This window comes from Myiozetetes cayanensis, unplaced genomic scaffold, assembly GCF_022539395.1.
Source record: "Myiozetetes cayanensis isolate MyiCay16 unplaced genomic scaffold, myiCay2020 scf10, whole genome shotgun sequence".
Classification (NCBI taxonomy): domain Eukaryota; kingdom Metazoa; phylum Chordata; class Aves; order Passeriformes; family Tyrannidae; genus Myiozetetes; species Myiozetetes cayanensis.
Window position 1 is genome coordinate 11,926,672 of NW_026086605.1, and position 25,786 is coordinate 11,952,457.

At 45.0% G+C, this 25,786-nt stretch overlaps 1 protein-coding gene across 1 annotated transcript in view; it reads right to left on the reverse strand.

Moving 5' to 3' along the window:
- Nucleotides 1-21,150: 21,150 nt before the first annotated feature.
- Nucleotides 21,151-25,786, reverse strand: part of CFAP58 (cilia and flagella associated protein 58) — a 54,850-nt gene continuing 50,214 nt past the window's right edge. The window contains exons 17-18 of the mRNA XM_050339186.1: nucleotides 25,478-25,611; nucleotides 21,151-21,274 (exon numbers count right to left, since the gene is read on the reverse strand). Of these exons, the coding sequence (XP_050195143.1) occupies nucleotides 21,151-21,274; nucleotides 25,478-25,611 (258 nt within the window). The remainder of the gene's footprint in view (nucleotides 21,275-25,477; nucleotides 25,612-25,786) is intronic.

The following is a 25,786-nucleotide window of genomic DNA, read 5'->3' on the forward strand; positions in this document are numbered from 1 at the left end:
CACACTGTCTGTGGGTCAGTCTGTCTGCACCCCACTTTGCCTGTATCCTCCTCCACAATCTTTTAAGCTTGGCAATTTTGAAAAAAGTGATGAAGGAAATCTGCTCTCTGCCCTCACCAGCTTGTGCTCAGCTATGACAGATACATCCAGAAGGAAAGCACTCCTTGATGATGGGCAGGTCGGTCCTCCCAACCCCTCTGCATTTCTATGGACCAAGAGACTGCCACAGGGCTTCTCAGGGCTGGCATGGGTTACACAGCCTCATCCTCTGCCCAGGGGAATGAACAAGGAGAAATCTGGGTGCTGACAGTGCTCTGCAGGGAGTCAGAACTCTCCATCCACAGCAGCATTTATCAACTCATAGCACCAAGCAGCAGACTGGGGCTCTGCTGTGCAATGAAAGAACAAGGCAGACTCTGACACTACATTGTCTCCAACAGGGTTAGTCCAGGTTGTATTGATCTGAGATTCATTTGCAGAGCCTGATCCACAGCTTCAAACCCAAGCCCAAGAATTAATGTAAATCTGAGTGTCTGGGAGCCCCCTACATGCCTTGTGCCTGAGCACTCTTCATTGTGCCACACTGAGACATGATGGACAGCTGTTGCCATCACAAAAATGCCACTGAACTAAACAAACGCGATTTAGATTCTGTGCCACAGGCTTCACCTCATTACCTGAAACAATCCTGTCCATCAAATCCCCTTGTTTTCACCAACTTTACTTCTGGCAAATGATTGGAAGTGTAAAGCAATCTGAAAAAGCGAATGTTTTGCAGATCAGGCACTGCTCGTCACAGAGCTTTACAGCTCCTAAATTATTAATAGTAAAAAATGAGGTGTCCCAGAGCTGCTCATTTCTGGATGAGGGAGAGTAGGAGGGGGTAAGAAGAAAGCATTGTGCTATTACAGGTTATTTTTATCCAATGTTTCTATGCTTCTGTCATTAGCTAATTGATGACACAGCCTGTTTAATATTATGTCTGCCTTGGTATTTATAGCTCACCAATTACTGTAGTATCTAGGTGCTATTAACAAGCTGCTCTCAGATGAATTTGGATGCTCATGGTTGGATTCTTTGGCGCAAGGAACTGCAGTTCCCTTGAAGTCAGATGTTTCACACTAGCCAAGGATTTATTGGGTAGCCCACTTAAATCATGTGTGGTGATGCTGCATCCCAGTTCATCCAGTACTGGGATACAGCAACAGCAGGAACAAGGCACCATATCACACTGTGCAACAGTGCCTGCCCACAGACACCTCCAACATTTCTCCCACACTTGTCACCTGTGATGTCCGAGAGCCAGTTTTGCAGTGGGACACCTCTGAGTGTCATCATTTCCTCCAGCAGGGCCTGGAGCACTCAAACCAAACTTTCAGGTACTTGGTCCAAGCACTTACTCCCTGAGAAAGGGAGAGAAGAGGAGATTTCCAAGCAGACATCCAGCCAAATACTTCCCAAATACCAGTGCTGAATTCACAGCACTGAGCCATAATGTCATAAGCTGTATGAGGTCTTGCACTCATGGCAGATGGTACTGACCTTTGGGCACTGCTGCTCAGTGAGAGAGGCAGCACTGCCCACACGCAGAGCAACACCTGAATGTCAAAACTGCTCTCAGCTCTGACAGACAGACACCAAACATCTCAGTTCGAACTTTGCCCAGAACCTCTTGTTCCTACAGTACACTACCAGGAAAAAAACGTCTCAGACATTATAATTTATCTTTCCACCACCTACCCTGCTTCAGCTTCCATCTGACAAAGGCACATGCACAGTCCCAAGGACACTGTTCACAAAGAGCTTGCTGTTTGAGATGCAGGTCCCTTGGGCTATGAACCATCAGGTCTTGTTGGTCTCTGAGACTCAGCAGAACTCAGTACAAGGATTTAGTGATTCAAGACCCACCAGGAACAGGTCTGAGACAAGAGCCATCTGCTTCTAAGTGCTACAGGTGGCATGCACAGGAGTGGTTACCTACAGCAAAATGGCAATTTTCTATAATCGTAAACAACACTGGTGACCGTGTATTTCAGTCCTGCCTTTACTGAGTAAATCTGAGACATAATGAAACCTGAGGAGAACATTTGAACTTTCATTGTACAGGGTAAAAGCTCTGTAACATTAACAAATCAAAAAACATTACTTCCTGAATAGCAAAATACAAGACCATTTACATTAGCCATGCTCAGATTCCTGCTGCGATTGGTGTGTAATTGTCCATCAGCTAAGAACAATCTCTCAAAATTAGTGCTTGTCACAGAGCTCCAGACTGCCTAGAGCTGCACTTAACGGGGCTTATAGCTGAAATGCACAGAAATCTGCTTTTAACCTCAAATCAAAGAACAGCCTTTCCGGTGGCATTCTCTCTGCAGCTGCCCCCTGACTCCTTTTTATCCCTCCTTCGTGAGGGAACCTAGTTTGTCCTTAAAAGGCACCTTTTTCACACGTTGTGATGCAGCTGGGTGTGACCCACTGATGGCTGCTCCCACAAGACCCATGGGGACTTGAGGACCTGGTGTATCCCAGTGCAGCATTGCTTTATATTACAGTACTACAGACCCTGTGCAGAAGAGACAGGCTCGATGACAACTGAAGGGGACATTCCCTTCCCACCACCAAGCCAGTTCCTAAGGCACCCAGCATTACAGTGGTTGGTCTGGCCAAAACATCCCCCATCAGAAGCAAACAGCCCAGCACCAGAGCACTATTATCTGCTCCTACTCTACTCCTTCTCCCCAATATCTAGCCAGAAATTTTGTCATGGAGCTGAGACCACCTCACCATTGCAAGTGTTGTTAAAACAAGAACATGTGTTTGAGGAGTTTCAGTTTCAACAAGCTGGCATTTTCTGCCAAAATGCATTTAGTTAGAAAACTCCCAGCCAGCTGTGACAGCATTCAAAGTTTCTATGAAATGTCTTTTTCATTCATAAAGACTGTCCGTATTTTTAAGTTAGAAAGTGATGGAGAAAAGTTTATATGCCTCCAACATTGCATTCTTTAGTGGCAGCTCCCCAAGAGGAAAAACAATAGCCTTAATTTCAAAAGGGAAGAGGAAGGCTGCAGAAATATCAATGGAGAAGATTAGGTGGACTGGGAAGAAAAACAGCACAGTTAGCTCCTGTCTGCACCCAAATGGTTCCTAATGGATCTTCTGGCTACGCCAGTGATGAAGCAACACAGCCAGGCTGGTTGGAAAAAGCATCTTTGTCCTTCCTCCTACTCCAGCACACAGCAAGTGGCAGCCTCCTCTCCAAAAATTCTCCCACCTCTGAGGGTTGCTCTGTTTCACACTTTGTTTTCCCTGTCTCTTATTTCCCTTTAAGCTTCCCCAGTCTCCATGAGCACAGACATCTGGGGGGCTGTTCAGAAGCTCATAAGGCTTTCACAAGTACCCAGAATAAACTAATCTCTAGCAATTAGATGGAGGCATTTTGCTGCCTTCAGTCAGTTGCAGAGGGAAGCAGGGGAGTGGTTGTGCTTTCTCTCTGCGCTCAAATCACAGAAACAGCAGTTATCAACGCAGGCATTGGCACAACAGATCAAAACAGGGGTTCAAATACCTGAATAGCCTCTGCCCAGACAGACACATTAGGGGAAAGAAATCAAAGAAAAGAGCATGGTCCCGGAGAAGTCATGAAATCATTTGCTTTAGCAGTTCAGTCTCAGTCTGCCAACAGCTCCCCTACAAGGCACATAAGAGAATAAAGCTGGAAGAGGATGGGAGACCTCTGGGAGTGTGATCTCCTCCCAGCAGGGCAGAAGGTCACAGTGCTAGAAGCTCAGAGCACATCCACTGCACTACCTGGCAATGGGGAGCAGCTTCTGAACCAGACAGCGAAGGGAAGAGCAGCTGCTGCACAGAGGGCAGCTCTTTTCCTTCCCAGCACCAAGCCTTCCTCAGCCATTCCTCCCCTGCCATGACTGCAGCACTCAGGCTCCCCGTGATGACTCCTGTCACATCTTGAACACCAAAAGGAGCACCACAGAGCTCTGACCCTGCTGGAGCAGAGGGTTCAACACCTGCCTTGAGTCTGGAGAAAGGCAGATCTGCCACAACAGTGGTCCCCTCCGCTTGTGCATGATGTCACCAGAGGGGAAAAAAAACCTGGAGCATTTGGGGATGGCACAAGTTATCTCACAAGTCTCTCACTGCTGCTGCAACCCTCCATGAGCCACTCTCCTGGATGTGCTGCCTTCACAGAAGTGATGGAGAGGGACTGAGCATCTCTTGCAGTTCAACCTTTTTGCCATTCTGGGCAAAGAAGAACCAGGGCTGCAGTGACCAGTTCACCCAATGTGTCTTCAGGATCTTCAGGACAAAGCATGGTCTTCCTGGCCTCAGGGTGCTTTGTTTAGAAAGCACTACCCATCACTTCTATCCAAACCCTGCTTCCAGGTGGACATACAGGGCAGGACACAAGAAAGGAGAGCCTATCTGCAGCAAACCAGGAGAGGAAAAAAGAACAGAACAGCGCACTACAGGTTTTACTTTAGTCTCATAGGGGTTAAATAATCCCCCTGAGCTAAGTCACAGATTTGGAAGAGCTGAACAGTGATGTGTTGACACACTTTGGCCCTGTTTGTTAGACGATGGAGAAGAGCTGCCCCACAGGCTGCTCCTCACCTTTTGATCCACCTCCTGCAGTTGAGTTGACTCAGGCAGGACACTGGGCAAGGATGTCCACCCCTGACACACTTATTGCCTGCTCTTTGGCCAGCACCCTTCTGCTCTGGAGTTTACACCTGTGCAAGTCGGCAGAGATGAGCTGACAGCGGCACTGAGCATCCTACCCTGCCTGCAGTTCCCTTGCACTACATTTTGCATAGCCCAGACAACCCAACACAGCAATTGGAACCTGAGCTAGATAAATGGCCAAGCTATTTCTCAGGATTAATCATCCTTAGATATGTTGCATGAGCCTGCCACAGCCTCCACGGTTGGTGAGGTATTTGCTGTCTCAACTCATTGGGAGTCAGGAAAATGAAGCAGCTCTGTGAGATATCCCATTACTTAAACAGTTTGTACTGAACCTGCAGTACCTCACAGGGAGACAGCCAAGGATTTGTCCTTCTGTTTTAACAGTCCTGCCCCTTATGATAGTGTAAGAGTCTGAAACATTACAACAACAACAAAAATCCTCTACAGAGACAGGAAAGTGTTCATTACTGCCCTATGCAAATTCACTGTTTCCAGTGGAGAAGCCCTGAATACATAAAAAATATTTTAATTGTGACCTTTGGTTATAAAACAGATTTTGGCCAGGTTTATGTCAGCAGTATGACCGATTCCTTGCACAGATCTTCAGTTCAGGGGATGTTTAGGGTTGGGGCAGAGGCAGAGTAGGTTAACTCTCCTAAATTCATCACACCACAGAAGATGAAGGAGACAGGGCTGAGGCAGACAAAGCTTGAAGGATATTCAGTGCAGTGCCTGAGTGTCCATCCTGGTTATGGAGGGGAGAGCCAGCAAAGCTGCAGGATTAGACTGCTTGGAAGTGGTGAGCCCCTTCCCTGCACTGGGGCTCTCTGGGAGTGCTGGAGGAACAGGACTCTGAGGCTGGAGATGCTGAGCTGAGTGCAGTCACTCAGACCTTTCTAATTTACCTCAGTGCAGTTTGCCCCACTCCAAGCTGCTGAGCTTGGGAGGTGAGAGCAGGTCAGAGAGGAGCCTGCACTTTTGATTTCCAGAGCAAAAAGGTTTGATGTAAACTACAAACAAACACATCACCACCACATCTGCACCACCCAGTCTGCATTTCATCCACCAGAAGGGAAAAAAAAAGAAGTAAAAAAAATAAATTTCAACTTAAGAAAGGCTTCCAGAGACCTCATAAAAAAACTACTTCACTAGGTACCAAATGACAGAGCAGTGACTCTTCCCCTGTCCAGGGGTCACCTGACACAGGGAAACCCTTAAGAGAGAGACAGCTCCCAGCAGACAACTCCACCCTGCAAGGGACAGTGACATTCACCCCTCACAGCAGCACTATCAGAGGACTGACCTCATCCACCATTTCTCCAGTCAGACCGCAAAGGCACAAAGCAGCCTTCCCGCTTGCTTGAGTACATCTTCATCCTGCCTCTTTCCCTTCTGCTCCTCCCTGCTCTCCTACCCCCTGCCCTCTCCTCCTCCACATCACACCATCTCTTTTTCTCTCCTCCCCTCCAACCTGTTGTTGTGGCAGCTTCCACACAATATATTTTCGTGTACATTAAGGACAGAAGAGCCAGAAAGCCAGAAAGGGTGTGAGTCTTGCTTCAACAGGTAGAAATAAAACCAGTCTTCCTGTCCACAGTGAGAGGAGAGGGGTGCATAAAGCAAGTGACAGCAGGGCTTCCCCAACACTTTACATTGCATGAGAGCATAAAAATTATATTATTGGCTAAAATCTGTGTTTATTTTTAGCACAGATGATAACTGCTGCCAGCCACATTTATCTCCCCACAAAGCAGCTGTTAGTGATGACGGAGCAGCTCAGCCCACCAAAAAAATTTGCTGTGGTGGTGGCTGCATGGGAGGCAGCACAGCAACAGAAGGCAGTGGAGGAGGAGGTGTGGGACCAAGCCCAGGGCCCATCCATACACATATGGTTGGTCCTTCAGCCCTGGCTCCTGTCACAGGCCCTATTGCTGCTCCTCCAGGCACCCACAGCTCTGCCCTTTCTCTCTCTTCCCCTAAATCTTCCACATCTGGATCTGAGCTAAACCCTTACAGCCACCCACACAGCCCATTACTGAGACAGGATCCAAGTACTTTTGATTCAAGTCAAGGCTGGAAGTTCACTGCCCCTCCAGGGTGATGTAGTTACCACTGTACCCTGTATACACCAGGAAATCTTGGCAGGAGACAATACAAGCCATCCTGTCTTTTAAACATGTACTGTGCGTACACTACCTGTACGTCCATCACAAACACGATTATCTTCTAAGTATTTATGTCATTTGCTGTAGTCCTTCACAATAAATCAGACTGCAGTATCAACATCAAATCATAAGGGAAGATCATTTTATATAGTAAAGCAGTGCTTTAAAATTGCTTATGACTGCTGTATTAAAAAAAAACAAAACTACCCTATTCATTGTTCCAAAACAGTAATGACTTCGCCTTTAAAAGAAAGATATTAAACAAAAGTTATAGCCCCAGAGGGGATAATTGCAAAAATGTAACAGAATAAAATAAAATTAAAAGATGGCAAAATGTACCTCCATCTTTGTAAATCAGAGCTTTCCCATTCTAAACACACAGCAGTGCTGAGGAGCAGCACGTGGGCATAGCTGTGCTGTTTTCCCTGTGTTCTTAACACCACTTTTGGTTAAATTAAGAAAAGTGACATTCAGAACAAGTGTGTGCTGTCCCCCTGCCCAAGCAGTCAGGGAGGAGGAATCCTGTCAGCAGCAACATGGTGCAGTCAATTCTCATCTGAGACTAATGTGGTTCTGGGTGTCTTGAAGTCCCCAGTTGCCACTGCTCATCCCCAGGCAAGAACCAGGGAGATATGCACCCCAGAGCTAGGGAAGTGCCTACCCTGGCACAGCAGCTCTCATGGAAGACAGTTTAGGACTCTTACTAATGTTATTTCTCTAATAAAGAATGATGCTCTTTGCTTCAAGAGTCAATTTCCCTGTTATTTCCCATCCTATAATAACTGGTTATATGTAGGGACACTCTTGAATGAACAGTGGAGAGAGAATTCTCTACAAGAGGATTAGTAATAAAGACAAGTTATGCAAAAAAGCAAACTTGTTCCTACCTGCAGAGGCCTCTAAAGCAGTGAGTATGCCCCAAGATGACAGAGCAGATCCAGGAGGATTTTTTCAGTACTCAAAGTCCCATCACCCACACAGCTCCTCTGCAGGACCAGGGGCCCCCTGGCACAGAGAGGGAACCAGGACACCTCAATAAAGGACCACGCAGGATGGAGGTATGTCCTGTCCACAGAAATCCTGTAAGTCAGAGCACTCACCAGAGCCTGGTATGCTCAGGAAACAGCAATGATCCTCTTCTCATCCAACTCAAAAAGCAAAGTCCTTAAAGCTCATCTGGAGACTTCGGACTTTCTCATGGCCAGGGAAAGTCTGTCCTGGGGAGGTCCCTGGGTTCATTCTCTTTAGCACATGCTCTCCTGAGCACCACTTCAAATCTTTGAGACTGTAAGATACTTGCAAGTCAGGCTGTCTCTTGGCTGAACATTTGGCTGGTACATCACATGTAGGATAAGACTTTGCAGCCCCAGCACAAAATAAAGACGCTCCGCGCTGCACACCTCGTTCCCCCTTCCTCTCCTCCCTAAAAGATCCCCAGTTAATTTTCCTGTGCAGAATATAGTCATTACCCTCTCAGATTACACTACAAGAGAGAAACCCAGTTTTGTACCAGAAACACTCTTAGCCAATTCGTCAGGGACTGGCAGCTTGCACCAAAATCTTTAATAATAGTCCCGTAAGAGCTATTACAAGAAAAGCACAGTGGATCAAGCAGTGATGGGAAGACTCTGGCATTACATGAAACAGGGCTGCAGGCTCTGTGCTTGCAGTCATCAGCCCAGGACACTTGAGACATGTCAGTGCTCCACCTGCCACCACCTGTCCCTGTAACATCCCACTGCCAATGCTGCCATCAAATTCAGCTACTGCACAAGTGCAGGTCTAACTCTCCCTACCTAAGGGTGGCTTTCCCCAAGTGCAATAAGCTCAGGTACAAATCAGGAACAATTATCCTGTCCCAGGTGCCTGCCCACCCAGCAATGGCCATAGCCTCCAACAAGCAAAGGTCAGCCCTCACCCACGTGGTTGCAGCTGAGCTGCTCAGGTGTAATGGTGATGAGAGAGGGCATCTATCACACAGGCAGAACCCTTCCAACAGCACCACGAGTAGCTCCAGAAAGGAGCAGTGACAGCCAAGAACATCCCAGCAGATCCCAGCTTACACCAAGGCAGAGATAAGCCTGGCTCCTGACACACAGGGCTGGATCATCAGCAGGCATCAGGCCATGTCAGAGGCACAGTCCTGCCTCCTCTCCAGCAGACCCAGAGAACCACTGAGCAAGCAAAGCCCCTTACACAAACCCACTGCTGCTGAGCTATGGAAGTGCAAAGAGGAGGGGTGAGGAGGGTGTTGTTACAGTAGCATTCAGAGGAAGAATTTGTGAAGTTCCCAGAAAGGAGACTTTGGAGATATGGGACAAAGAAAGATGCTAAGATCATGCAAATGTTCCTCATGTGTCTCCCAGGAGTCCCTGGCTTTGCATCCCAAATTATTCCAGCTCCTCATTAATCTTTCTCTATGCCCTGCTCATCAAGCAAGTAAAAATGTCATCCAATTGTCAAAAACTACCACATCTCACAGAGGAAATGCGTTTGCTCCTTCATGCTTATTCTCTGTTCCAGAAAGACTTACCACACCTTTCCTTCTCATTCCTTATTTTAATTTACCCAATTGGCACTATTTGTATGTGGAAGGTTGTTGCTTCTGCACAGCCTGGCTCCATGTGTTCCCTCCACCCTCTCAGCACCTGGAAACACACTGGTCCTTAAGAAAAGCTTCCCACCAAAACCACCTAGAAACTCTTCCCACATGGTACTCACCATCCAAGGCAATGGGCATAGCTTAGAGAACAACATCCTAAACTAACCAAGAAATAATTCAAAATCTTCAGTGCAGCAAGGTTTGGCCCTGGGCTGGCACAAAAACACAGAACAAGAGGTGACCAACATGCATGCCCACCCACCCAGAGATGTTACGAGAGCAGAGCAGCTTCACATTCACTGCAGCAAGTGAGGCCCTTTCCCAACACCCTGAGTTTGCAGAGCTCACTTGGCCCTCAAGGGAGCACCAGGTAAAAGGTAGCAGAGTTACTAAAGCCAATCATAAGACAGACAGCCCAAATCCCTCTGGCAGACACACTAGCTGGAAACAAGATGAGCACAGGGGTGAAGTCCTTTAAGAGGAGAGGCATCTTCTGCCACCCCTAAACCTGCAAGCAAAGCAGGAAGCTGGGGCCAAAGAGGTTGGGGCAACTGAATGGCAGAGTAAATTAAATTTAAAGGAGGGAGATGGCACAAGAGGGCCATAAATGCACCACAGTGATTTATGCACAGCCCTGAGCCGTGGTTACAGTCCTGTGATCCAGACAGCTGCATTTATCACCACAGCACTCGCTAAACTCTGCTCCAGTTCTGGGAGCAGTTTGCCTGGAAAATGGCTCATGTTTCTAGGGGTTGCCAGGTCTTTCACTTTTTGGTTTCTTCTCTCTCTCTACTATTTTTTGTTGTTGTTGTTTGGTTTTTTTTATAAGCAATAAACTCTTCGAAGTCCTGATGTTTGCTTGGGCTCCCAGCCCTTCCTAACCTCCATGCTGCCCTTCTCCTCAAGGGGCTTTCAGTCTGTCCCACTCTAAAAATAATTCAAGAGAAATTACAGAGGAGTTGTACTCCATCTATCTCTAAAAATGGTTTTTGTGCTCATACTATTCGCCAGTGACACTCCATCGCCACAATTACCACTGCTATTTTATCTCTCTGCCTGTAATGCTGACGAGAGAGCAGCAAACAGTGCTGGTGTTTAAGCTGAATAAGTCACTTATATACATTTATACCCTCAGATCACAACATACAGCATAAATCTAACCATCTATCATGCACCGACTTGATACAAATACTCACCATGATATCAGGCAAAGCAATCACAAGAAAAATGCAGGATGATTTGAGCTGCAGCTGCTTGAAAGTCTTTGACAAGGGTATTAGATGAAAAAAAAATTGAAAAAAGGGATGAAGCATCTCACCTAGACGTGGCTTTTTCTGTGCTGATTCCACAGGGAAAGCAGTGACTTGAAAAACTTCTTGGTAGATTTGCAGCTATGCTTGTAATATCCTAATCCAGCAAGGGATTGCCCAAGGCTCTGCGTTGAAACTGGTTTCTTTTCATGAGCAAATCAAAGAGAAAAAAAGGCCCAGGGCCAGGATACTTTGTATGGGGAACCTGGCTGCAGGTTCTGCCTGCAAAGCACCTCCCAGCTGCCCTCCCCAGCTCTGCTCCACTGCCAGGGCAGGGAGGCCTGTCTTCATCACTGCTGGACCAGAAGATGGGAGATAATTGGGATGATGCTTGGATCCTGCACACCTGAAACACTTCTCTGAGGGACTCTGCCATAGACTTCACTGGGAAGAAATCACCTTGTGCTTCCAGATGCCTGTCTGAGATGTGACACGATGTCTGAGCAGGGTTGTTATGAAGTGGTTGTTTCTTGTAGTCTTCATCCGGGATACGCCAGAGAAAGGTGAAATATTGTTACAGATCCCACCCTGTCTGGGGTCAGATGTGCTCTGTGAAATCCACGCTCTCGTGCAGCACCACTGAACCACAGCACAGCCGTGTGGGCAAGTTTGCCAAGGGACAGATAAAGCTCGGCAGAGCTCAAGGTGCTTTGTAGTGGTCATGTGAACAACTCGGTGGTGATGGCAAGTTGTGATCCTAGGCAAGACCCATTCTCAGAGCAGACAATTAACCTGACACCTTTGTTCCAAATTCCTTCTCCCTCAGCACGAGTCCAACACAAGAACAGGGAAGATGTGAGCCATGGTCTGTAAGCCTTGCATGGTAACACACTTCTGCCTCTTTCTGCGCTTGCAGGTGCTCAGAGAGCAGAGGGATGAAGGTACCACACACTCAAATTGGAGACAACACTCAGCCTCACTTCCACCCTGAGGATCTCTGCTCCCAGTGCTTGCCTGCCCCCTGAGCGACATTTTGCCCACAACACATAACTATATGGACTGTGCTTTAAATTGAAGCATTTCCTAGTGGTAGCATTGTTCAAGAGTCCCAGTCTTACTGTTTTACCAAGAGTCCAATAACAGTCACAGAATAGTTGATTTTTTCCCCCTAGGATTGCTGATTGCTGGCTTTCCCATTAGGCATCTGCCAAAGGCAGTTTTCTCAGCCCTAGGGGAAGACTTTCCCCACACTTCACTTCATGGTGGATTTAAGTAAACCCCACTGGTTACCCGGCCTCTCACGGGTGAGCTGGGGAAGAGGGGAGGAGAGGGGAACCCTGCGAAGTGGCCCAGCATCCCTGCCCACCTCATTTCAGGACAGGATTTGTCTGTGAATGCACCAGGCTGGGGACAGAGGTGACAGAAGGGAATCAGGTAGGTTACAGTGTCACCAGAGCAGGAGAAAGCTGTTTTTTCTGACATCAGAGACAGGGTTGTATCAGAGACCCCAATACCCCTCTGTGCTGTGTTCAGGTGAACTTTAGCTCAAAATTTGGCACTAGAAGTCTCAGGTTCCCATCCTCAACTTCAGAAAAAATTTTTAAAAATCTCAGTGACCTATCTTGCCCCTGGTGCCAGTAGAGCACTAAAGGCAACAAGTGGCCACTGCCTCCTGCTTCTCTTCTTCCCTCAAACTCAGCTTCCACCCAGGGAGGGCAGATGCCTGGATGAAAGCAGGGACCAGTCCTGGGGTACAACAGCAAGTACCATCAGTGTTCCCCCAGGCAGACTCTGGGCTATTTGGATGCATCAGCTTAGGGACTGGAGGCAGCCAAGGGCAAAGCAGGCGCAGCCCTGGGACATGGGATGGTGCTGGGGAAACCAGAACCAACAGCACAGAGTGAAAGAAAATGAAGAAAGCAAGGCCCCAGCTGCAAAACTTGATCAAAGCCCAGCAGAAATCTGCACACTGCCAGCAAAGGGAACAGGCAGGGGAGGTGTGACGGGTGGCAGAGGGCTCAGGAGTTGGCTGCCAGCTTGCACTGAAGCAGATAGGAAAGAAAAAAAAATCAGTTATCCCTCAGGCTGAAGTAAATTATGAGACACATCCCTCAAGAGCACAAGGTGAAGCTCTTGATCAGACAAGCGATGCTGGCATGTAATTCCCCTTGATATCACCTGATTTGAATTTTAGTGCTTATGAAGGGTGCATGACTGACAGCTCTGAAAACTGCAGGCATCTGTTCCTGTGCAGAAGAAGCAGAGCACACAGCCCTGGGCATGAGCATCCCCGAGCCAGCTCTGGTGCTGGCTGGAGTTGCAAGGAGAGGCAGCACATCTGGAGAAGGAGAACAGAGCTCATCCCTTGCTCTGTGCCCAGAGCTGGGCACATGAGGGCCAGTTGATGCCTCGTGGGGACAGGCATCTGCCCCATGTTAGGTAAAAAATCAAGTTAGCCACAAGAAGCAGAAGATATCCCAGAGTTATGAATCTCATCCCTCTAACACCTGTCCACACCATGACAGCTGGGTGGGAGCTGCAGAAGTAGAGGGAAGTGTGTATTCCAACGTTGGCCCAGTACCAAAGAAGTAATCTTTTGGGCACAAAGCCTCCATTCACACCTCCCCACAGCAGGATCTGCTAAAGCCACCAGAAACACCACCACTCTTGTAAGACAGAAGCACCTCGTTGCTGAGGATGACCCTCGATGTATCCATCCAAAGCATCATGCTGATTATCTCGTATTGCTGACCACGGGACAGCTTATTGGCCTGGGAATTGCATGCTATCAACAATCAATATCAATGGTAAAATTCAGAGAAGAAAATAACATAAAATGAGATGTAGATCCAGTAAGCCCACACCATTTTAGAAGCAAAGTAGAAACAGTGTCTGTTTAACTGCAAATGGAATATGCTAAACCCTCAGTTCTTGTACTCAGGCAGAAATCCGTTGACTCCTGTAACCAGAGTCCACTTAATTGCTCACTTCTTTTAGTTAATGCACCTCACTAACTCCTCTGGTGTGTTGCATAACAATTGAAATATGAATTTCTGAAAAAAAGGACAACAGGATCCACTCCAAAGCCAAGCCACAACAGAGGCTGCTTTAACGAATTTTGAAGGTAACTTTTGCAAGAGAAGCTGACTAGCAAAGCTGCTGCAATTCAGGACTAGTGCAAGCATCAGGAGTTAGCAAATAGCTCACCACTGAGCAAATAAATCAATGCCGGGCTGTTAAAGAAGGCTGGTCCAAGACATTTCAGGTCTGCTTGTCTTTTTCCTCTACAGCACCTGAATCAGCAAGGGACTTGGTAATTTCTGGAAGAATTGTGTACACTCAGTTAAAATAAAACTCCAGTGATGAGTTTTCCTAAGCAGCCAAGAGGGAATACATCTGAACGATAGAACAGAAATTGCAGAGGATGAGGGAGCTCAGAAGGGGACTCACAAGCGAGAACATTTATTACCCAGGCAGCCCCCAGTGTTTGTCCTGTCATTCAGCCACACCACGAGGCTCTGCACATCCTTCATCAAAGGGAGCTGCAAAAAGGCACAGCTTTTGCAGAGCAAAACCAAGCACTTCAGGGGATGTTAACAATCGGTGAGTTACTGCATTTTCAGGTGAGAAGCAGTAACCAAGCATGTCTTTGCTCACAGCCTGCCCTGATTACAAAGTAAAACAGGCTTATTTAAGCTGCTGCTCTGAGCACCTTTTAATTTGAAGTGACAAAGATGGCTTAAGCAAACACATTTTGCTCTGCAGTTGGGGCCAGCTGAGTACCTGTGGGCAGTTCCTGCAGCTCAGATGCCACAGAATAGCTTTTGGCATGACCACACGAATGTCAAAGCAGTCCTAGAAAATTGTGCTCTCGGGCAGGACCTGGGCACAGCACTCTAAATATTTTTTTTTAATTTATTTCTTAAACAAAACCAGTGTTTTTTCTCCAGAAACACTCTGTGCTTAGGATAAAATTTCAGAGTGTTCATGGGGAGAAGAGATAGGAGTTCATGTTGACCAGTTTCTTTATATTTTTTTGCAGGAAAGAATAGTTAATTAGCTACATCCAAGGGCTGATGCCAAATACAGCCCTCTTTTAGTACTTTTGCTTTTATCAGCCTACAGTTCTCAATGAGTCTGAGCTATCACTGTGTTTTGCCATTACACAAACATGCCTTGTTTCTATAGGGACACTTGGAAAATTAAGAGGGATCAACAAAAGTTGCAATACATACTTCACTTGAAGTGCATTCAAACCCCATGTAGAGATTCTCATTTCAGATTAAAATGGCTTTAAATTACTGCTTAGTCTTCTGCCAAGAAAGAGAAATGGCTCTTGCTGTGAAGAACTAACTGTGAAGTTTAAATAGTCAAGACTGGCTGAAAGCACAGTTGTTACATCCATTTCACACCTGGGCATATTAAAAGTGCCCACCATAGAAAGGGAGGCTCCTGGCCACCATGGAATAAAAGAAATCTGTCAAAATCCAGCCCACAAAAATAAGATCCTTCAAAACAACCTTTGCACCTCTTTTTTTTCTGGATCTTGGGTAAACTGAAAAGCTTACAAAAACAAACAAACAAAAATACCAAAAAAAACCCCAAAGAAACAAAACCACAAACAAACCCCCAAACAATAAACAAAACAACAATAAGAATAGTAAAAATAAAGAAAATTGCTGGTCTGGAACTCAAAAAAGGGAGCAAGACAGCCCTTAAAGCCAGCATAGGATGTGCAGCCAGGAAATTCACTGTTAGGAGAAAGCTCTGGCCAGCAGTTCATTGTCCCTGGAGGATGCAGTACCTCCTTGAAAAACACAGAGTCTCCTTGAACACACTTAAGCTATAAGACAAGAAGGATCCCAAACAGAAAATTCACCCTGGTTAAGAAGCAGTTCCACAATTTGCCCATGACTTAGAGATTTGGATCTATGGTTGCCCTCTCAGAGGAGAAAGGAACACTGCAAAAGCCAGTAAGGCAGCAGAGAAACAGCCTGGAGCCCCAGCAGCAATTAAAGCAAGGGCTGTTGGATTCACAGAGGCACTGAGAATATCAACTCTTCTAGAAAACCAAGTCAAACCCCTCTCTGTGGAAGTGGCCACATACTGTCAAAGCCTTGGTCAACAGCAGTCAGCCTGCAGAAGGCCAGCACTAATGGTGTGCATCACAGCCCCATGGGTAGATACCACAGACTGAGGAAAATGCTGCTTCTAGACAAGGTAGACCACAAGATCAAAGTTTACCTTTACCTTTGTTTCAGAGCAGTCTGCAGGCTTCAGAACTTGAGATTCCTCCCCTTCAGTTATACTCCCATTACCCTAAGAATCAAAGCATTTACCCCTCCTGGGCATCCTGCTTATAATCACTGCCCAATTGGCACCCAGTGGGGACACCCACCCCCAAATTGCATCACGACCCTGAAATTAGCTCAGTTGGTTTGAACCTGGTGCTAATAACACCTCACTCATTCCAGCTTGTCTGAGTGGCTCTCACACCTGTGATGAGGTGCATAAACCCACTGAGGTCAGTAGAGGGATATACCAAAAAGTATACAGGTTCCATAAACCTACACAGTTGCTCCAGGTCAAGGAGAAAGCAAGCTAAAGTTAAGGCAGGCAGCTGCTTTGACCTCAGCCACATGCAGCTTATCCTACAGGTCCTGCCCTGCCCACTCACACCCATGAGTGCTGCAGGCACAGTTTCACCTCCCCTTTGGAAACCTGGGCTCCTCAAGCAAGCCCAAGGGATGAGATCCTGACATCTTTCTGTGCACTGAACAGCACAAGTAGCTGATCTGTGTGGGGCTGCTTACAAAGCACTCAAGTAGGGAACAGAAAGAGCATCAAAATCAAGTGCCTGCTTTTAGAAACACACTAAAAGTACACTAAGCTAGAAGAGATGGCACAACAGCTAAACCACCTGCTAGGAAAATAATACTCAATTGCTAAAGTGTCGAAATACAAATATACATGATTTAGAGACTCTAATTTGGGTAAAGATAGTTGGGAAGGGCCAATTTTCAGGAAGACTCATTAACGCTTCGGAGATGGCAGGCACTGGTTTTGCTGCTCAACTTCTCTTTCTGACTCCCCTGCTAACTTTGTTTTCTGTTAATCTTGCGTGGGTGACAGAGAACAAGGCAAAGGTCTGTTTCTCTCTGCCCCAACTTGCAACTTCTTTAGGACACAACAGTTTCACCCTGACATAAGGACACAAAATAGCAGCCTCAGACCTGGCCTGCAGGCGATGGACTGGCCGTGCTGCTGGACACCTCTGTAGCTGTTCTTTGTCCACAGGGGCTGGCAGGAAAACCTTTCCTCTTCTTCACCTGGGCTTTCAACACCCATCAACTGCTCTCCTGTGCAATCCATGCCTCTCCATCCTGTGACCACTTGCTCTTTGACAGTACTTAGAGAACTAAAATTGCTCCTGAGTCCTGCTGTCAGGGTGCAACAAGAGCCAACTGCTCCCGAAAGGACAGGACCAGAAACCCAGCTGCAGGGCCAACCCTGTTAAATGGCACCCAGTGGGGAGCTGATCAGGACCCTTAACGCTCATTAGTGCCCCAGGGCCCAGCACCTCCTGTTCCCGTCACAGTAAAGCTTGTGCTCTGTGGTGCTGGGAAAAGTCTGTGTGTGCCAAGTTCCCAGCCTTTCTCTCTGCCTCCCCAGTCCTGGGGTTTGTAGATCTCAGCATAACAAGGCCAGAGTTGTGTCCTGTTTTTCACTCACTTGACTCAAAAGGTTTCCACACTCACCGCAGCAGGACATAGTGGGTGTGTGGTACGTATTCCTGCTGCTCAGAATTCACAAAGCCACTATAAATTAAGGACTGGATTCTTGTGCTGTTTCTTTAGTAGCTGACAGGTGATCACAGAAGGGCCATGCTTCGACATTTCAACTTGATATCTCAGTGTACAGTGTCTTGTTTGTGTCCTGCTTGTGTAATACATTGAGTACAGACCTGCCAGACAAGATCAGAGCTTAAGTTAGATGTGAAATTATTTAAGATTTTATCTACACATTGCAAGAGCTCTGAAAATGAAAAACATCACATACTTTGCTCACTGAAAGACTCCAGGATGGATTTGCTGTGCAAGCTCCAATCCAAAGCAATTAAAGCAAAGAAAGATTTTCTCTAACTTAAGTGCCATGGATCATAGCCCTTCACCTCCATCCTTTCACATATCCTTACAGGGAACAAGAAGTTAAAGATATGCTTGCTACTTCTAGGCTTACATCTTGCACAAACTGGAATTCAATTAACATTTTTCTGCAACAAAACTTGGGGAAGCACTTCAGAGCTGCTGCTCACAATGCAGAAGCCACTGAACAAATGATATTCTCATTAACGCTCTGCCTTTCCCTGCTGCGCAAGCCAAATCCTTGAACACTAAAAGCACCCCAGCATCAGCTGGGTTCACAGACATCCAGAGCAATTTTTCAAGCTCCCTGACTTTTATAGACCATGGGGGAAGGGATTTGGTGTGCTTTAATCCGTTCTATTATATGAACTCAGAAATGGTTTTCACTCTCTAGCATTATAAATTAAGCTAGCTGCAGTTATTCTATTCCTGATTATGCTGGAAGTTACTGGCAATAATTTGATGGCTGTATTTTCTCGCCTTTTCTTTTTTTTCTCTTCTTTTCCAAATTAACCTGTGAATTTAGTTTCCCTGGTAGTAAGTAAATAATGCAATAAAATTGGAGATAGTTGCCAACACATTCACATCTCAATGCCTGAAACTGTGGATGAACAAGTAAAAGCTTCTGTGCTTTGTAGGTGGAATTTACTGTATTCCCTTCCCAGCTCTTAAGTCTGGAAGAACATGTCGTATGAGAAAATCACAATTTTTGCACTCCCCTGCATTTTTATTGAGTCTAGAAGACTAACCACTTTTTCAATAAAGGTGAATTCACCTTTGCAAGTCTTTAGACAAATACTATGCCACACATTTTAGAGACTGGAAAAACTCAGGTCAAGAATAATTTTCAGAAGGAGCTTCTTACTTGTGCAGCTACTATTAAATACAGATAAAGATGGAAAAGAATATGGTTTTTTAAAGAACTCATAAAAATATATGCAAGTAGGGAACAGATTCCATCTGCTTGGCTTCCCCCCCCTTTCCTCTGATCACTGTAATAACTTGTCTCCTAAACCCTGATAACAAACAGAGAGAAAGTGAGGCCACAGGTGAGGTGATGCTGGCAAGGCCACACCTCAAGTGCTGTGTCCCATTCTGGGGCCCTCACTACAAGAAGGACATTGAGGTGCTGGAGCAAGTCCAGAGAAGGGCAGTGGAGCTGGGGAAGGGCCTAGAGAGTAAATCATATGAGGAGTGGCTGAGAGAGTTGGGGATGTTTATCATGGAGAAAATGAGATGCAGAGGAGACCTCACCCTCTACAACTACGTGAAAGGAGGCTGTAGCAACAGGGGGATCACCCTCCTCTCCCAGGCAACCAGTGACAGGACAAGAGGAAATGGCCTTAAGCTAGAGGAGGTTCAGGTTGGACATCAGAAAGAATTTCTTCACTGAAAGGGTTGTCACACACTGCAATGGGCTGCCCAGGGAAGTGGTGGAGTAACCATCTCCGGAACTGTTCAAGAAATGACTGGACATGGCACTGAACAACTGCCTGGTCTAGTTGACATGGTGGTGTTGTGTCAAAGGTTGGACCCAGTGATCTTGGAGGTCTTTTCCAAACTAAATGACTTTGTGATTCTGTGAAAGATAAACACAGACTTGGATTACCTCTGGATAAGTTAAGGGCTACGCTGTACAGTTTAAAGTGTAATACATAAGTTGTTTTACTACAGAGTGATGGTATTCTGGGAGTCTCCCTGTGCCTCTCTCATTCATGTGAATTAATAAACGTGTCTTTGATGACTTATTTCAATACAAATTACTTTCCAGTGTCAGTAGGCATAGCAGACTCCTGCTCCAGGTTGGATACTTGGGACCTTAACAAATATCAGCTTCTAAAAGCTTCAGTAAAACCTACCTGGGATTCCATCAAACTCAAGTGCCCATGTCAGTCATTGTCAATTATCCTAACTATAAGGACATGTCAAGTACACAGAAGACAATTCAGACAGCATGACTGTCCTAAAATGATAACTTTAGCATAATGCACTTGACAGGGAAACAAAAATAATAGCTATTTTAGGAACAAAAGAAAAATACAATGGATCTGATGACTAAGTGTTCTGGTCCCCAGTGTAAAAGCAAAGTAGATCCCTGTCATATTTAACTTGAATTAAACACTTCCATTAAAGTTTGCCACAGTAGCTTTAATATTTAATTATGTATTCCACCAAAGGAAAGAACAAAATCTTTGCAAAGGGTTTTTTTGGTTTTGCGGGTTTTTTTGTGCATGTGAAATATTTATCAGCATATCTCTTTGGACAAGTATTTTCATCCCCCAGGCAGGGGAAAAAAACTTCCTCGTACAAATCAGTTTCAAAACATTTTATTTTACAGCTTGAAAGTTTTCTATACTTCAGCACCTCACGCCGTGACTTTGTTATTTCACTTGTTAATGAATGGTAATTAAATCTCTTTTGGCTGAAAAGGTTGGAGGGCTCCTGCTGTATTACAAAAACAATTTCGGAAAGTTACAAAAATGCCTGAGTGTCTGGAAATTAAAGCGTAAAGTTTGCCGTGTTTTGAGTCCAAGTTTGAATCGCTTGGAAGGATTTAAGTGGGAGAACAGCATGTCCCACACAGTGTGCAGAGTCTCCCCAGTTGAAGAGACATAATTATGTCACTTTGTATCTACCAGAGTAAACACACTTGTGGTCTTAATAATGTACATTGTGGCCACAAACTTCCTTGATCTTACTAACAACTGTAGCAAACACTGCCTAAACCCTATTATATACTACCTACGCAAAGAACTGCTACATGTGTACATCTAAGTAAAGACTTGTTAATTTTGCATTTGCTCAGCAGGGCTTGAAACAGCAGCCTATTAATTTTTCTTCTTTTCTGTTTTCTCTCTTTTCAGGTGCTTTGAGTCAGAAGATAAATGGAGTGAGTGCTTACAGCAGAGGTAGATAAAGGAAATAACTACATATTAAGGCATTTGGTGGTGTTAAAGTGCTAAATAGAAGCGCAATATTGAAAAAGAAATATCTCCACTATTCACTTACATCACTGCAGGCTTCTGCAAATGGGCAGCTTTGGTTTGTAAAGAAAACTATGCTAATTACAGTATAATTTGCTGTACAAAATATAAATGCAATATAAAATATAATTCCAATGTAAAAATGCATTTTATTATATACAATATATAAAATTTTCCTGAAGGTGATACAGTGATTTCAGCGGATTCTGAATCTCTTTTAAAATTACAGTTTCTCAAACAAACCACAAACAGGGTTTAGCAAGAAACTGGGAATGGGAATGTGACTAGATGAGTCGACTCCTAAGCTGCAATTTTGGGAAGGGGTCTGGTTAAAGGAAAGCCCCCTATGCTGAAGTGAGGTTCATTATCAGGCCTGAGGGGGGGTAATTTCGTCTTCATATCCGGGTAAGGTCTCTCCTTCTCCCTTTAAATAGAAACAAAGAAACAGAAAATATATATTTCATTCTGCAGCCTGTAGATGTTTGCAAACTAAGGAAATCTGTGTCCTCTAGAGTTTCTTTGATGCAACCACTTATCAAGAGATCATTAAAAAAATGTTGATTAAAGCCTTTTAGGCTAAACCACCAAGACTAGGTGTCTGTTTGGATCTAATTACAAGCCTACTGATGGTGTTTGGAATTATTAAACATCAGAAATAAACGATCTTTCTTTGTGCTACTCCCCAAAATGGTCAGAGCAACTCATTAGAGCAAGCTTGTACGTGAGCTCCGTGACTTCAGATTTCTAACCACCATCCCATCCTAGCAAGAATATATGCCTGTTTTCAAACAAACAGCTACATTCACAAGAGATGCAATGGGAAGGTATTTTTTCTTTGTTGAATTTTAATGAATCTATAGTGTTACCTGTCCTCACATTTCAACAAAGTTCCAGTGATAATTACCCTGTCTGTGACATTTGCAGAAAACTAACAGTATGCTTTAGATGCACTGATAGCCCCAGGAAGTTGCTCCATCCAGGAGGATCCAGGAGGTCTTGAATTTGATGGCCTTAAGAGGAGGGAACAAGAGTTAGCTGGTTCCACTCTGATGTGCTTTGGGAGGTAAGCACAGCACAACAAATATGAAGGGCAGTGTTCCAAACTCACTGATATACCTGGATGCTTCAGAGAGAGGTCCCGAGATATTTAAGGTTAACCAAGTGGAGATTTATGAAGTACTAGTTTATCATAACAGCAGAGGTCTCAAGGCTTTGCAAAGAAGGTCAGTGCCATTACTTTTATTTCACAGTCACTGAGATTGAGACACAAATGTGAGTGCAACCACTCTATTAGTACTTTTTCTTGGTCCCCAGTAAGGGAAAAGAAAACATTTCCTGGAATTAATACTTTTGTCTTTGTCCCTAAATAACTGTCAGGAGAGGAGAAAGTTCAGAGAAACCCTGTAGGATGACTAGTTATGCATCCCTTTCCAAATTTAACCCATACAGAGGTGGGAGAATAGCCAAAAGATGGCACAGAAGAATGTAACCATGAAAACCATTTATAACCGGTTTTAGTTGTATAGATGTGTCAATGGATATGCCAGCTGACAGCACTAAAAACTAATATGCTGTATTTAGATGGCTCATCCTATCTCACTATTGGGCTTCCAAGTTTGGGGAGAGAAAATGATCCAGAACCCATGCTCATTCTTTCTTCATGCTCCCATGGAGACAACCAACAGACGTGCTCATCAGTATGGAAAATTCTATGCAACTCAATGCTGTAGTACATTATGCAGAATTAATGTGCAAGCAGTCACATGCCAAAGCTCCCAGTTACTACTGACATCACTCAGTGCAGTTATTTACATATACAGGACTGCTGGATCAGGTGTCTGTGTGGATTTAAGCTTCATATTTTCTCACCCATCCTTATCAAGATCAGAACAGAATCCTGGTGCTAGAAGCAACTAGGAAAAATAGTGATGATGAAGGGGTGCAACAAGCAGAAGGAGAGAACAGGAGGGAGATAGAAGAAGAAAGGCTAAGACAACTGGGAAAGACAACATTCTGAATCAGAGAGCAGAAAAGGAGGATTTCAAATTCACAACTAAAATCCTAAACATTGAATTTTCATTTTGAACACAAAGCAAAGCTAAATTCCTGCTGTCACTCATACTCCTTCAGCATCACACAGAAAGCTGCATTTTGTTCAGTACTAAGACTTCAAATCACAAATCAAAGCTATCTTGTACAAATCAATAAAAGCTTTAGATGATAACTTTGTGTGAGGTTATCTGAGAGTATTAATTCTCTTTCATAGCAGGGTAGTCAATAATGCTGTTAATGCTATTGTCCTGACAGGATCCTCTTTTTATTAGCGAAACCAGCTACATTTATTTCAGACATGATGTTAACATTAGCCAACAAGATAGAGATCAAGTCTGTGGTTTTGTGTCAGCTGGGATTTAGAGCAATTTGAGACTGTACAAATCCAATGGCCCTGGCTCTTTGGCATCCACACACCAGGCACTGCCTGTGCTGCCCTGCCTGAGGTGTGAGATGGCTGTTTGTCAGGGGAGAAGGACTCCTTGGGGAAGGAGCTGACTGCACAACAGGCTCTCTCTCAGAAAGCAAATGCACAACTGGCAGGTTGGAGAACAAAGGCTGTACAGGGTTTGTTTTCTCTGCACTGCTGGTGGCCAACACAAAGCACAGCCTAGAGATTACAGAAGTCGCAATTATCCAGGACTGATATGCCCAGTTACTCCTCTGTGTCCTTCAAAGTAGGTGTAGTCCAACAGGTTTAACTAGGGAACAAAACACTGAGGGACAGAGGAGAGCAAAGTCCAGAACCTGGACACCTCTCAGCAGCCACAAGACAAGAGAAGTGCAAGGCAGGGCTGGCAGGATAGTGCTGGTGCCTTCTAAGCCTGTGGTGGGGGCAATAAGATGACACCATCCTTCAGAAGCACCACCAACAGCATCTGAATGTACTCCAAAACACAGATGTCACAAAGACACCACGCTTATGGGACTACAGACACATTCGCCCACAAGAACAACTTGACAAGCTGTGCTAATGGCAGATGTCTACCCTGAACCTACAGTGTACCCAGCACTAACTGACCTGCAACATGAAATTCCATCCACTGTATATGATTGACATGCCCCTGTTCAGTCATCAGCAGCCCACATAATATGTGGGGTTTTTAATTTAAAGCAGTTGTGTCCCTAACAAGCGGAGTTTTTATGGCAGGCATTAGTTCTAGGTGAAATGTAACAACAAAACATGGGTGCATTTCTCCTCATCTGATGAACAGAGAGACATGATGCCAGGGTCCAAAATGGAAACCTCAAAACTACTGTGAAGAGGACACTTAGCTGCTGGAAATGGATTATCAGGCATTATGGTAGCCTCACATATTGATCCTAAAGCTCCAGGAAGGCCATTAGCACTGCACAATTATTGCTAATTCCAAACATTAGGGTAACATTATGCAATTTGCAGATGGACAAAAGTCACTGTTTATCACTGATTATTTTGCTAATTCAGTCGTCAAATTCATTTGCTGTCTGAAATAGGATTAAGGAAGAAAAGATACAGGAAGCTTTGAATTATATTCAGACACGTAGAGAATTGTTGGCTTTACTGTGTGAGGAAGGCACAGGCTGAGGATAGAAATGGGTGGAACGACAAAAGGCTTTCTGTGTAACAGAGCTGGTAACAGATCCCAACATCTGACTGCAGAAATCTAAGAAATTTCTCTTTAGTAAAGTCCACCCTCAGCACCTTCAGCAAGTTTTCAGGTGACACGAAGCTGAGTGGTGCAGTTGACTCACCTGAGGGATGGGTTGCCATCCAGAGGGCCCTGGACAAGCTCAAGAAGTGGGCCCATGGGAATCTTATGAGGTTTATTAAGGCCAAGTGCAAGGTGCTGCACCTGAGTCAGGGCAACCCCTCATATCAACCCAGGCTGGGGGATGAACAAGTTGAGAGCAGCCCAGCTGAGAAGGACTTAGGTGTGCTGGTGGACGAAAAGCTGGACGTGAGCTGGCAATGTGTGCCTGCAGCCCAGAAAGCCTGTTGCAAGAGGACATGAGGTAATGCTTTTAACCCAAAGGAGGGTAGATTTAGACCAGCTATAAGGAGGAAATTTTCTGTTGTGAGAGTAGTGCAATGTTGGAACATGTTGCCCAGAGAGGTGGTGGATGCCCCATCCCTGGAACCATTCAATTTCAGGTTGGATGGGGCTCTGAGCAACCTCATCTGGTTGAAGATGTCCCTGCTAAGCACGGGGCTTGGACTAGATGGCCTTTAAAGGTCCCTTCCAACCCAAACTATTCTATAATTCTATGCTTCGGTGTGAGAGACCAGACACTAATTTGTGTTCCTCTGGGTATCATCTCATCAGTATGAATAATTTAACTGGACTGCAGAACATGTTCAGCAACATCTCTGCTGGATGTTCTTGTCCTGGCCATAGATCACGGTAAATCTAGACCAGACTGAAGTAACATGAAGGGTAACATGAAAGATAACATTCAGGAAAATTAGGCAACAATACTACATCACCTCAGTCAAATTTGACCACGTTCTGATCAAAAGGGTAAAGTATGGTCTAAAAACAAAAATCTAGTTTATGTAGAAAGCTGTGTAGACAAAACTGTTATTTCCCCATACTTATTCTGTTGCTCCTTGCGTTTCTGAGACAGATACTTCTTTTTCACATTGTTAAGCTCATTGTTAAGTCTTTCAATTTCACGTTTGTATTCTTTGCTCTGCGCTTCATACATATTCAGTTCTGAGGACAAAACCTAACAAACAAAAGACAAGTAGCAGAAACAGGAAATGTTAGTTTCACTTACACATAAGTGAGTATTTTTATAAGCACTTTCTCCTTTCATATATGACGATGGAACACATCACCATTTTCTACCACAACTCTTTTTCCATCATGATGTTTCACTTCTGTTGTCCTCTGTTCACCTA